Source organism: Talpa europaea, assembly GCF_964194135.1.
Source record: "Talpa europaea genome assembly, chromosome: X".
In the NCBI taxonomy this organism is placed as follows: domain Eukaryota; kingdom Metazoa; phylum Chordata; class Mammalia; order Eulipotyphla; family Talpidae; genus Talpa; species Talpa europaea.
Genome location: NC_140081.1, coordinates 71714685 through 71728433, shown reverse-complemented (window position 1 = coordinate 71728433; position 13749 = coordinate 71714685). Strand labels below are relative to the sequence as shown.

Here is a 13749-nt window from a genome sequence, read left to right as displayed (position 1 = left end):
GAAAAGGGAAAAAGAATATTGGGAGAAGATATTTGAACAAAATAGTAATGATTCCCAAGTCTAGATGTGTGGGACTGGGCATCCCAAGTATCTAGTCTCATGAATTGATTGGCAAGAAAAAAGGATTATTTACTTTGAATTAAAAAGTCAGATATGGGGTAAATGCTAATTATAAGCATGAATATAAGACAAAGTCATTGATTACCTTTTCGGAGGGGAGTTTTAGTGTGGATGCCTGAGGATAGGAGTTAAGACATTAATAAATAGACTCTACATCAGCCCTCCAGAATGTGTTAGTCTTAGGGAAATAATACATTGAGAAAAACAAAGGAATATGGAAACTGTTTTGAAGGGTTTTTGTGAAGGGAACAGATATAAGCATTGCTTTTTTTTTTTTTGATAACAAAGCTCTCTACAGTTATGAAGGGACATATTCTTAATTTTTGCAAGGAACACTATGTACAATGAAGATTGAAGCAAATGCAGCAACATGTAGTATCTTGAGAGTTTGTAGATTTGGCGGCATCAGGTGACAGCACCCAAGACAGGTAGCAGCATTCTCATGGAAGGCGCTGGTGGTGAAATGGCAGAACATCAGCAGAGACCACAATGCCTGGTGGAAGATTGTGGATGCCCAACAGACATGGCGGTACTCAGCAGATGCCCAGCAAATAATGATGGATACCCAGGGGCAGATGGTGGATGCCCAGTGGGAGATGATGGATGACCAGCATACAAAGAATGGTGGCAGGTAATGGTGGATACAGATGTGCTTGATGAAAGCTCGAACAGTTGTAGCAGTGCATGATACAAATTAATTTATTCCTGATCACATGTGAGACAACACATGGGGCCTTGTAGAAGTACTTGTAGGGAAGGTGTGTGTTTTTCTAGGGAGTACCTTTGTTAGCTCTTTGGGATACAAAGTCAGCGAATTTAGGGTATTTGTATCAAGGTCATTTCTTTTGTGCCCACAAGCTGTGAGGTTGTTACAAACTTAAATGCTTTTAGGGACCAGGTAGGTAATACCAGTGAGCATTCCAACTACTGGTAGTTGGATGCACCTACAAATTAAATAAAAGTTACTCAATTTACAATGTTTCAAAATCATTGACTAGGTTAAAAGAGAACTCATTTATAGGCAGAAATCAAATAAAGGGCTACCGGTTCATGACCTTTGGCTTATGTGAGTAATAAGTATCAATGTCCTAGAACTTAATATATCATTTATCTAGCAATGTGGTGCCACCTTTACAACAAATGAGAAAAACATTTTCAATTTTGAGAATAAGCTCTACATATACAGAATTCAGAGATATTTTACAGGTGTGAGGATATTGTCTTTCTGCTATTTGTTAACCAACTCAAAGTGTGATTCTGTATATCACATGCTTATTTTTAAAAAAAAAAACATTTTTTCTTTTTTTTAGATTTATTTATTTATTTATACAAGCACTGGGGTACAGTCAGAAGTGCGGGAGGTTGAGAGAATTCACCAGAGCCAGAGCAGAGAGCAGAACAGGCAAACTGATGAAATACACTGCTGAGGGGAGCAGTGGGTGAGACAGGAGAGGTCTGCTCGCCATGTGGGTTGCTCCGAGGCCAGCAGGGATTGAAGCGGTGCTGCAGAGGCTGCAGGTAGCTTCGCAGCCCAGCGCTCAATCGCTGCGCCACTGGGGAGACCCTCACATACTTATTTCTATGAACTGTATGTATTCCAGAATATTTAGGACAATATAAACTCCAGTGAATGACTTTTAATGGAATCCACAAAAATCCCCAGAAATAACAGTGTGAAAAATAAGGATAGGTCTGTATTTTCTAGATGTTTCCAAACACTGTCTTCCAAATGTATTTTTGGTGCCTAGTTTAGAAAATATTTATCCTTTATTATAAGATAAAAGTATGTAATAAAAGGGAGCTACAGTTTATGGCATTCTTCAAAAAAAGGAAAAAATTTTAAAATAGAGGAAGACAGCCTAAAACATATAGTCCCCTTTAATGGAATATACTCCAAGAAGCAAGCATTTATCACCATATATACATGTGTGCTCTCAAACACAAACACACACATGCACACACACACAATGTAATACTTTTGTAGGGGTGAGGTGGCTAATTTCGTAGCTCTGCCTTTTTTTAAATCTATTTTTTAAATATTCTTTCTTTTGGGAGACTAGGCGACCCTGCCCTTCAAGTGTTGTTCCCATAATGCACCCATCACCTAAGCATGTGTGATCAAAGGCATTCTTAAGAGGAAGGAATGTTCTATGTGACATGCAACATGAATGAAGGCTTTGGTGTTTGCTAGGACTGTGTTGAATAATCAGTTATGCCACTGGCAAATTCTGAAGCCTTAACTATTACTTAACTTCTTTAAACATTAATTTCTTCATCTTTCAAATTGAAAAAAATAATCAAAGTTATCATTTTTGGAGAACTAAATGAGGTATTTTATACAAAAGTCTTTGGAGAATGTTTGACAAGTAGTATGTTCTCAATTAATTATATTTATTATGAATGAGAAAATATGTTGATGAGTGTAGTCTAGTGCCTCATAGAGTAACTAGTCAAATATTTTAGTTATAAGTCCAGTTCCAAATTCTTCCAAATTTCCATTAACATATTTAAAGTTGCTCAATTTTTTTGTATGTATGTAATCATATAAGAGATTTTGGTAACAACTAACCATCTCATAACTTTCATCGGAATATTAGCTACCATACTTTATTTTTGAATAATAGATTTCCTGACTCAAGTGAACAGAAAGACCAAACACCCAATACACTTACCTTCTCAAGGTTCCAAATTATTTGTTTAGGTAATTATTACAACTAGTCATATTTAGAAAGATAATTGATGTCTACTTGTTTTAATCCATTTAAGGTGGTTGTATATAAGTTGTATAACTTTTTTAAAGATTTATTTTTTTTTATGCATATAAAAGCTGGGGTGTAGGACAGAGGTGAGGGAGGGTGGGATGAGTGGATTCACCAGAGACAGAGTGGGGAACAGAACAGGCAGATCCACTGAAATACAGTGCCGAGGGGAGCAGCAGGCGAGACAGGAGAGGTCTGCTGCACCATGTAGGTCACCTCCCTGCCTGGGGATTGAACTCTTGCTGCAGTGGCTGCAGACAGCTTCATAGCCCTGAGACTTAACCCCTTTAGTCATCAGGGAGGCCCGAGTTGTGTAACTTTCAAGAGCTGAAAATATTTCCTCTGAATAATAATGGCCTCGCTCTGTTCTAGCTCATAAAAGGAGTAAGGATAAAATAGGAAATGTATTTGTTTTTCAAGGTGGGAAAAGGTTAAGAATCAAGACAACAAATCTGGAAAATGGTGTCCAACTGTTTAAGTCCTAGGAATATCAGAACAAGGGAAAATTTAGCTTGAATTGTAGGCACTAGGAAGTTGGGAACTGACTTCAAATTTGGAAGTGATAAGTTTCTGTAAACCTGAACATGAGTAATTTTGTTCCTCCCATGTAAAAATGGAAACTAACTTTGTGAAAAAAATTATTTTTTTAAATATGAGAGTTATTTATGAGCAAGTTGGAGCAGAGATGTGAGGGTATGAAATGGATCACACAAAGAAATACTTTTTCGTGTGTGCAAGAACATGGGAGAAAATTGTCACTATTATATATGAATGCTAAAAATTATTAATCTTGCTTCTTTAATATAGTTCTATATAAGATGATATTGTCCATTTCAGGCAGAAGAAGAGGGAAAATTATTCAAACAGAAGATTCAATAGATATTTGTGGGTGTGTAATATGGGTAAATAAATCCAAATATCTGTGTCTGAATGTAAAGCTTATATATCAGTATTGATTTTGATTTGAATGATTTTTTCCCTCCATTTTTGATTTGCTTGTTAACTGAGTATGAATATGTTCTGATAAAAATTCAGTTTCTTCTGTTTGTTGAAAAATGATTATATATGATGGGGAATCATTTGTGTATTTGAAAATTTCAGGGAAAAGGTGCATTTTGGAAAGATCTTACAGAGACTTGAATTTAAAAAACAAAACACCTTTAAATTTGATATTCATTATCCTTTTGAATTTATTTCTTTGTGAGACTATAGAGCAGTGACTTTAACAAAGCTTATTTTGGCTAAAGAACTTTAAGAAAGCTAAAATAAGCTGTGATAGCATAATATATTTGCCATTGAATAGAATAAATGATATTCAAATTTGTATGTTGTATTGTACTTTGTGTGCTGATTTGAATAAATTTGTATAATTTGCTTACATATGAGTTTGATCATTATTATTAAACTTTTGCAAAGCAAATATAATCCTCAGGCAAAAGAGACAGAAGATCATATAATCCTGACTAGGCAAATGTTAATAATTCTCGTGTTTGTGTTTTCTAAGGTTTTATTGGGATCATATATCTACCCCCAAGCAGGAATCTTTCTGACAAACTTGCTGACAGGAATAAGGAGGGCAAGGGTGATTGGTTTTCTAATAGAAATGTGTAGGTTGGGTAGTTTCCTATTACATAATGAAATTGTGATTGTTAATTGAAATTGCAGAATATAAGTTGGCTAGCAAATTTCTGATGACACATTTTAACTGTTTGATACCAATGTACTAGTAATTTTAAGCAGGTGAGAAAAAAATTTCTGCTGGTGGAAATACAAATATTGAGAAATTTTACTTTTATTAGGTGATTTCTTTGAGTATCATCACCATGGAATGTCAAGATGTGTTTGCAGGCACATAGCATCTCAACTTTATACATTTTGTGGTTCTCCTGGGCTTTCTTTTTTTGGTTATAATTATGAATCTATGAATAAAATGAGGGCTAGAAAAAAACTGTACTGAAAATATCTGAGTTGACATTAAAATATTGATTTGGGGTTAGTGGTATTGTAGGAATCTGACTGTGGAATATTATTGAGGGAAAAAAGGTTTGCATTTTATGACTTAATAGAAACCTGTATTAAATTAGAATGGAATGATTCCAAGGACACTTTGGTCCAACTGTTTTCAAATTTTTTGTGACCTTAGTTGTAAACATTGTACTCACCAAACCATATAATTTCTAAAATAGCAGCAATTTTGTATATAGATGTAGGGTAAATGGTTTTCAGGCTTTTCTGCCCTCCCAGCATAGGATTGCCCTGCCTGATGGGGCACCTGCAGTTGTTACATTGTTGCCAACAGTCTCGTTTACTTCTGTGGGCCAAGGGAGGAGTATTGAGAGGTAGTCACCAAAAGAAACAGAAGCAAGAGGAGAGAAGCAGCAGAAGAGGCAGGAGAGAGAAGGGGAGAAAGAAGCTGGAGAAGCCTAGAGTGAAGACTTGCCCTGGGCTTGGAGGCCTCCTGACTCCTGGCCCCCTGGCACCCCTGCCTGCCATGTACCTGGTTGCTGCACTACATGAAAAGCTCAATAAAATCCTGAGAAAGCCACCGAGGGCTCCAGGACTCTCTCTTTCCTTGTCTGCTCGCATCCTAAAACCTGCCCTGTGACCATCCTGCCCCCACAATAGATATCCTCTTTCTTCACTTAAATTTATGTTTCATATTTTAAATATTACACATGAATTAATATATATAGCAATATTATACACATTATTCTTCACTAGAGGGATCAATTTTCCTTGAGAGAGAGAGGATTCCAGATCCTAGATTAGAATAACTCAGGATGCGTCAAAACTTATATACTTTATGCACACATTTTCAAATTAAACTTTCAAATTTTTAGATAATTGCAGATTTACATGTAGTTATAAGAAATACTGCAGAAAGATTGCATGTACCTTTACCTTACAAAACATTTCCATGACCACATGAATTCATTCTCTCTGCCTTTTATAAACACATCTTCTTCCCTCCCCCATACTCCTATTGCTGGAAATAAGTATCTTTTCTCTATTTCTATAATTTTGTCATATAAAAAATGCATTAGAAATGGAAGCATACAGTTTCTGATCTTTCAAGAATGGCATATTTCACTCAGACTAATTCCCTGGAGATTCACCTAGATTATTGTGTGTATCAACAGTCATTTCTTTTTAGTAGTAGTCTATGGTAAAGATATATCACATTTTGTTTAAACATTCAGTCTTTAAAAAAAAATTTTATGTCATTGTTTATTTTTGTACAATATTTAATTTCTCCCCTCAGGTGTAGTCCCCATAAATCCCACCACCTCCTCACCTGTGAACTATCACCATAGTCCCTTGTACTCTTCCCTCCCTCTATACATTTGGTTTTTTAATGCAGTTTCTACGTCAAGCGCTTGAAGCTGTTAAAGCTGCTAGTTAAAGCTGCTATAAACCTCAATGTACAGGTTTAAGTAAAACATAAATCTTCATTTCTCTGAGTAAATGCCCAGGAGTATAACTGCTAGATAGTATCATATTTGACTGTTTAGGTGTTTAAGAGACTGCCAAAATATTTTCTATATTATCTGTAAAATTTGGGCCTCCCTGGTGGTGCAAGGGGTTAACTGTCAGCAATATGAAGCTATCTGAGTCTACTATAGCAGGAGTTCAATCCCCAGCCAGGGAGCTACCCCCATGGCACAGCAGACCTCTCCTGTCTCGTTCGCTGCTCCCCTTAGCAGTGTATTTCAGTCATTCTGCCTATTCTGTTCCCCACTCTGTCACTGGTGAATCCTCTCACACCTCCTCTCTTTCCTCTGGCCTGTGCCCCAGTTCTTGTATGCTTAAATAAATAAACCTTTAAAAAATATCTATAAAATTTTTTATTCCCATCAACAATGTATGAGCGATTCAGTTTCTCAAACTCCTTGACAGCATTTATTTATGTGACATTTTTTATTTTTACTGTTCTCATAGTTGTATAGTAATATTTCATTATGGTTTTAATTTGCATTTCTCTAATGTCTAATGATGTGAAACATCTTATTATGTGCTTATTTGTCATCTGTGTGTTCTTTATGGTGAAATGTCTCTTAAGGTCTTCTGCTCATGATTTAAATGAATAGTTTTTTTTTGTTGTTGTTGTGATTAGAGAGTTCTATGTCCTAGACACTAGTTGTAATAGACTGGAAAATAACCTTTACCTTGCAAAGGTAACAGTTAACCCCTTGCACCACCAGGGAGGCCCAAAATATATCCACATCCTAATCCCTGAAATCTGTGACTATTATCTTATAGGGTAATAAAAAGAGTCTTTGTGGATGTAATTGAGTTAAAGTTGTTGAGATGGAGAGATTAACTTGAATTACCTGGGTGAGGCCTAAATGCAGTCACATGTATCTTTAAAAAAAAATGTAAAAGAAAATATTATAAAGAAAGGAAGAAGGTGATGTGACCATGGAGACAAATTGGAGTGATGTAGTCACAAGTCAAAGAATAATGGCAGCCAGTAGAAGCTGGAAGAGGCAAGAAATATATTTTCTTTAAGTATATAAATATATATAAAACTATATTTTAAAATAAGCTTTTCTATTTCTAAAAAAACTTTGTTGGGATTTTAATAGCAAATGAATCAAATTTGTAGATCAATTTGAGAGCTGGTTCCTGATCTGTGGGACCTTTAAATTGGACATTCATTATCATTGTGAATTTATTTCTTTCTGAGATTATAGAACGGTGACTTTAAGAAAATAAATTAAGCTGGGATAGCATAAAATATTTACCATTGAATCGAATACATGATGATATTTAATTTTGTATGTTGCATTGCATTTTGTATGTTGATTTGAATAAATTGGTGTAATTTTCTTACATATGAATTTGACCACTATTATCAAATTTTTGTGTAGTTTCTGTTTCACAGTTTGTTTTACTCCACTGAGAACCTCCATATTTCCATTCATTTCAGCTCATTACTACATGGAGTATTGCTAAAGCAACTGCTTTAAGTCTTAATGCCAATATCTCGCTAATTTATAGGTTGATAATCTGTTAATGGTCATTTCTTTTAAGAATTTTTCTTATTGGATACTATGTCCAGCAAAACAGTTCTGGTTTTCCAAGATTATTCAGTGAAACTTGCTTGACTTTGTAGTGACTTGTTAAGAGAACAAGCAGCCTAATGCATGGTAGAAGAGGCAGGTAGACAATATATATGATAAACAATATATATGTATACATGTTTGTATATATGTAGAGTCTCCAAAGATATTCCAGTTCTGAATTCTCCCTTATACTCCAAACATAAAAATAACTTTTCTTATGTCCAGGGTATTTTCCATTTCGAGTAATTTTGGATTGCTGGAAATCCAAAGACAATTTGAATATTGTATATTGTAGACTATATTTCCTGTTAAAATCTTCTCAAGAATGATGATTTTGTTTGTTTGTTTGTTTTAGGAGACAACAAACAATTAAGATCAGACAACATTCAATTTTTTCTGTATAGACCATGGATTCGATAACTTCTCTGTTTTGGCAGTGCTGTTTTGGGTCTGTCCTCTCTTGCTTCATTTCCTTTCATTATGCATTTCCCTCCCAAAGTCACCTCTTCCTTCCTTTTTTACCCTTTTCTACTTATAAAGAATTCCAAGGCTGCTTTATTGAGTCCTTACCCACTTTGAAGTGATTTTGTATAGGTTGGGTTTTCAGAAACATTTTCAGAATTTTCACACTTGGGGTAGACTTTCTTTCTTGAGATGATTTCATATCAATTTTAGGCTTCCTACGAACTTTCTTCCTCTCTTTCTCATGCAATTTTTTCTGGACTTCCTTTATTGTACAGGACAGTATGTTGTGGGAGCCTAATTAATAGCTCATTGTGCTTTTTTATTTATTATTCTACATGCAGATAATTTGGAATTTGGATATTCTCCAAATTTGGTGATAGTATCCTGTAGTTTTATTTGTTCTTATTTTTCTTTATTGCTTGGTGGTGTTCAGGAGATACATCAGAAGATGTGGATTTAGGCTAATGCCATTATTTGACCACACATATATTTTCTAAAGGACCAACTGACAACAAAAAATAGATGCCATATAGGTTCATAGACACAAAATACACCTTCTAAAGCACATTCATTCCTTAAACCTTTTCTTAGATAATTTTGAAGCTATAGACTGGTAGAATGCTACCTGAACAGGTAAAAAAACACTTATGCTTGGAGGTTAATGCATCATTGAAACTCAAGATTAAAAAAATCATATTTTCTAAGAACATATCTTATTAAGATAGTCCATTACTACTGTGTTTTTAGAACAGTATAATTAATTATTAAGTTCCCCGAGATATTATTTTCTAGATGCAGTGATCTTCTTTTAAGATTTGAGAACTAGATATACTTTTAGTATTATTCCTTCTGGTCTAGTGCCATTATTCAATCTGGGGAATAAGGAGTTTATTTCTCCCCTTAGAAGGGTGAATACATGAGGAATTAAATTCAAACTGTGTTCTCCAGCTTCCTAGTAATCTTTGTTTTGATTGTTCCTTATAAATATTATCTAGAATCAAAGCCTAAGCAAAAATGAATAGGATAAAGAGAACGCAAAATATCAAAAGAAAAAATAAAGACCACTCTAAAATCAACATATCAAATTTTAATGCTTGGATTTTTATAATGATGTGACCTTGGATTTTTATAATTAGTAATTAAATTGTTATTGCATATCTCCTTGTAAAAATGTGAATTGTAGACTTCATGAAGGAGTGTTTACTGTGTGCCAAGCACTTGTTTGCAAATGTTTGAAAAGATTACTTAAATATATATTTATTAAAGATGATTATTCACTTTTTCCTTCTTTAAATAAGAGAGGGCATTAAATATGTGTGCTGTGCGGAGGATCAGGATAGGAATATGATTCTATCTCTGTCTTATTCTGCACATTGTAAAATAAGTCATTAATTAGAAATAACACTGTACAAAATTAGAGTATGAGGGATTTTAATATATATGTTTTCTTTCTGAAGACTATATGCTACTGATATATTTAATAAATATGATATACATATCTAATTCCTTCCATCACACAGTGACTTTTGTCTTCGTTTTCCAAATTATACAAGTAAAATAATTAACTGTTTACTATGATATCTGACACAAATTTATAACATAATATGAAATTGAAAAACTGAATGAAATTGTACTTACCATATAGAATTGCAAGCAGAGACAGTGGCATGACAAGTAGTCCCACTAGCATATCAGCAATAGCTAGGGACATTAAGAAATAGTTGGTGGCATTGTGCAGTTTCTTTTCCATGCTTACTGCCATGATAACGAGAATGTTGCCACCTATTGTCAAAATTATTATGATGACAATTGAAAGTGCTGGCCAATTTTGTACCCCGTCTGGGAATTTGAAGCGTCCACCATCGGAGGTATTGAAAATGTCAGTTACTATAGCTGCAACTGGGCTTATAGAAATATCGCATTGCCAAACCAATAGGCCAATTAGGTGCACACTGAAAAATAAGAAAAAAAAATAATCAGGTACACAATACATTGTGTATGCCTAACAATTGCTTTTTCTTCCATCATCATCATCATCATCATCATCTTTTCTACTCTCCTAATTAAGTCCTACTATGTTTTCTTTCTGTCCAGAGAATACCAACTTTTATTGAGGGCTTATGAGTTAAGCACTTAGCAGAGTAAAATATATAATTGTCTTTGAACTCCCACAACAACCTTATGAGGTCAGGACTGATTTTTATACATTACGTAGAAGAGAACACTGAGGTTCTAAGATGTTAAATAACTTTCTCAAGACAATCCATGTAATAAGCAACAGAGGTAGGATCTGTACCTCGGTCTCACTGATTCCAAAAACCTGTGTTTTAAACTTCTACTCTTCACAAAAAATTTGAAACCACTGTTGTTTGATTGCTGTAATGGCCTACTCCTTATATTTTTAAAGTATTACATTCTTCTAGTCTCTGAGATAACTAACAACAGAACAAAAGGTTTTTTTTTTTTAATATATCCAGAACTCTGACGAGAAAGTTGGATCAAGAAGAAGAAAATTGCCATCAGACTGACCTTAGGCAAAATTCTGGAAGAGGCACAGTGGCTTTTGTTAATAGCACATATTCATTTCTTTATATAACTCCTCTCACAGTTGCAGAGTGAACTTGTATGTACTGGGCCATAAGTTTCTCAAAGTCTTGTGCTATAGACTTTTCTTCTACCTTCTCAATTTCTATCCCTATTTTTCTGGACCCTGTTCTAGGTTAGAAAATGATTTGTGCTGATAATTCCTATGCTGGAAACCAAATCTCTTAAATCATTTAAAATGTGCATTTTCACAATGTTATTTTGGTAGATCATACTATTAGGAATGTCAGAGAGACTGAAGTAGCTATATTTTGCACATTCCGTATTAATTCCACATGTGTTTATAGTAATTTATTTAAGTTACATATATTTAGTGTCCACTCAAAATGTAAATTGTAAAGTATCTGGTAAAACTAGCATTTACTTTCCTTAATAAAATAGACAAGCATATGCAATATTTCCTGTTTAAAAATAAAGATTATTAACTTTGACTCTTTTACGTGTATTCTATGTTCAGTAATAGTTTTCAAATGAATATTAAGCAGCAACTACACTATATGTAATGATTGTTAAAGCCTGATATTATTGATAGAAGAGAAAATTTCTTCTACTGGTACAAGATGTGCTATATAATTTTCCATGCAAGAGAATTGAAGTAGGATTATTTCTGTTAGTGGGAAAATGGAACACATGATATTACAATATCTAGAAGTGATGCGTTCTCCATGTAAATGTTTTTAGTTCATTTTCATTCACTTGTTATCTAAACTAGAAATATTATCTCTATATGAGGAAAATACATTTGTGGTTTGATTAATCCAATTATTATTTCCAATCATCAGAGAAATTTACACAAAATAAAAAAATATGATAATCATAATCATATATCTATAAAATTTTATATTAACAATTTGTTTTTTCTACCCAAACTAGAGTACTTAGCCTGAAGAATTATTGGTATTAAACATAAGTATAGATATTGTATAATTTTCTAGTATGTTTAAAAAAAAGTCTCTTAATATACTTCAGTCTTTTAAGATAGTAAAGAAATCATGAAAGTGTTTTGACTTTTTCATTCTATAAGGGATAGAAAACTAATACTTCAGATATTAGTTTAAAATAACTTTCTCATTACTCAAAGCTACCCAATATTCTCAGCAACATAGAGAGGGGGGACACATGCATAGTAATGTTTATCAAATCAGGAGAAGTAATCACTAAATTATTTCGAATGCCGAATGTATTTTTTTCCTGGCACATAAAAAATAAGCTAAAGTATTACACAATTCAAAGAATCTATACCATAATTTATGATTAATATGAGTAAAAATTATTGAAATAATGGCTTGAATAGAAGCAAGTTATGTTCTCAATTTAGATTATCTCTGTATTTGTTGTGTTTGATGCACATTGTCAATGTCCTGTCTACATGACCTCCATGATTTTTTGACCAGTCACTTAACCTCTCAGAACATTAGTCCCTCATCTGTACAACCAGGGTGACCACTATCATGTGATGGTTGTGAAAATCAAATGATATATTTAAAGTCCTGAAAATCATGTGTTTGTTATAATAGGCTCTCAGTAATTGTTGGGGCTTACCTTCTTTATGTCTTCAACATTAAGAAAAGGGATTTTATAGCAGTTATAACCCAACTCAAGAATTCAAAATTTGTCATGAATTTAAGTCCTGATTTTATTTTATGAAAATATTTATTCAGAACTAAAGACTGTATACATCCCCTTTATAGCACACTCTATTGATTTTAACTACTGGGTCACTACCTCACATCTATTCCAGGATGGCATTTTTCTCCCCTGTCCAACTACATGCTCCAACCCCTAATCCTTGTCTCTGACACATGTTTTTTAGGACCTCAGTTTTTCTTCAGAAAACCAGAGGTTTATAAATACATTTTATTCTCTTGGCTATTCATATCATATGGGGGCAGGGGGAAAGCCTTTCTCAATGCTGCATTTTAACAATAGAGAAAGCAACCATGAACATTGGAATTATTTTGAAGTGAGGATATTATTACCATGTTACTTGTTTGAATACATAAGCAGTCCATGGCTATACCATTGAACGTGTCTGATCTCATCTGAATACAGACACAGTCGTGTTTAATTGGAGTCCAAACTATTATATTTTCCCATAGATTGTTTTTTGAATATGAAACATCTGCAATATTAAGCCTCACAGGATATAGTCATTTATTTATATTGAGGAAAATATAGCCAAATGATCATATATTAAAGTCTAACATTTAAAAGCTATCATATATAATTTATCTTTATAAAAATAATAATAGCATCCTTACAGGAACGAATGCACCGCTTTCCTCAGGTTCACCATGATTGCTTCAGTCTTAAGCAACCAAAGTTTAAAATTGGTAAAATTAGCAGATTATAATCATAATGCCATCCTTTCTGGGGAAAGAAAAAAAGAAAAAGAAAATTAGTTAAAAGCCCAAATAACATGCATAACAATCAATAAAATAAACTTAAGTACACTCCTTAGGTGATAAACACTAGATAATAAATTGAACAAACAGGCAAGTATGTATATTATAAAAGTGATAAAGGAGTTTTCATTTGTTAACCATTGTACAATGATCAGAGTTTTTCTAAAATTTCTTGTACACACTTTTATTTGTATGGAATTTTAAAATTCCTCTGTTAAAGCACAAACAACTTATTATCAGTGTTTTAGTAAAGAAAATAAGAGTATATGTTTCTTAATTTCCAAACCATTGGGGTAAAGTTTATGATATAATTAAGCATCATTTATAAAG

At 33.5% G+C, this 13749-nt stretch overlaps 1 protein-coding gene across 1 annotated transcript in view; it reads right to left on the bottom strand.

The window, feature by feature from the left end:
- Positions 1 to 13310, bottom strand: part of HTR2C (5-hydroxytryptamine receptor 2C) — a gene marked incomplete at both ends in the record, with an annotated part of 77846 nt that extends 64536 nt beyond the window's left edge. The window contains 2 exons of the mRNA XM_084258785.1: positions 10049 to 10362; positions 13276 to 13310. Of these exons, the coding sequence (XP_084114911.1) occupies positions 10049 to 10362; positions 13276 to 13310 (349 nt within the window). The remainder of the gene's footprint in view (positions 1 to 10048; positions 10363 to 13275) is intronic.
- Positions 13311 to 13749: the final 439 nt, after the last annotated feature.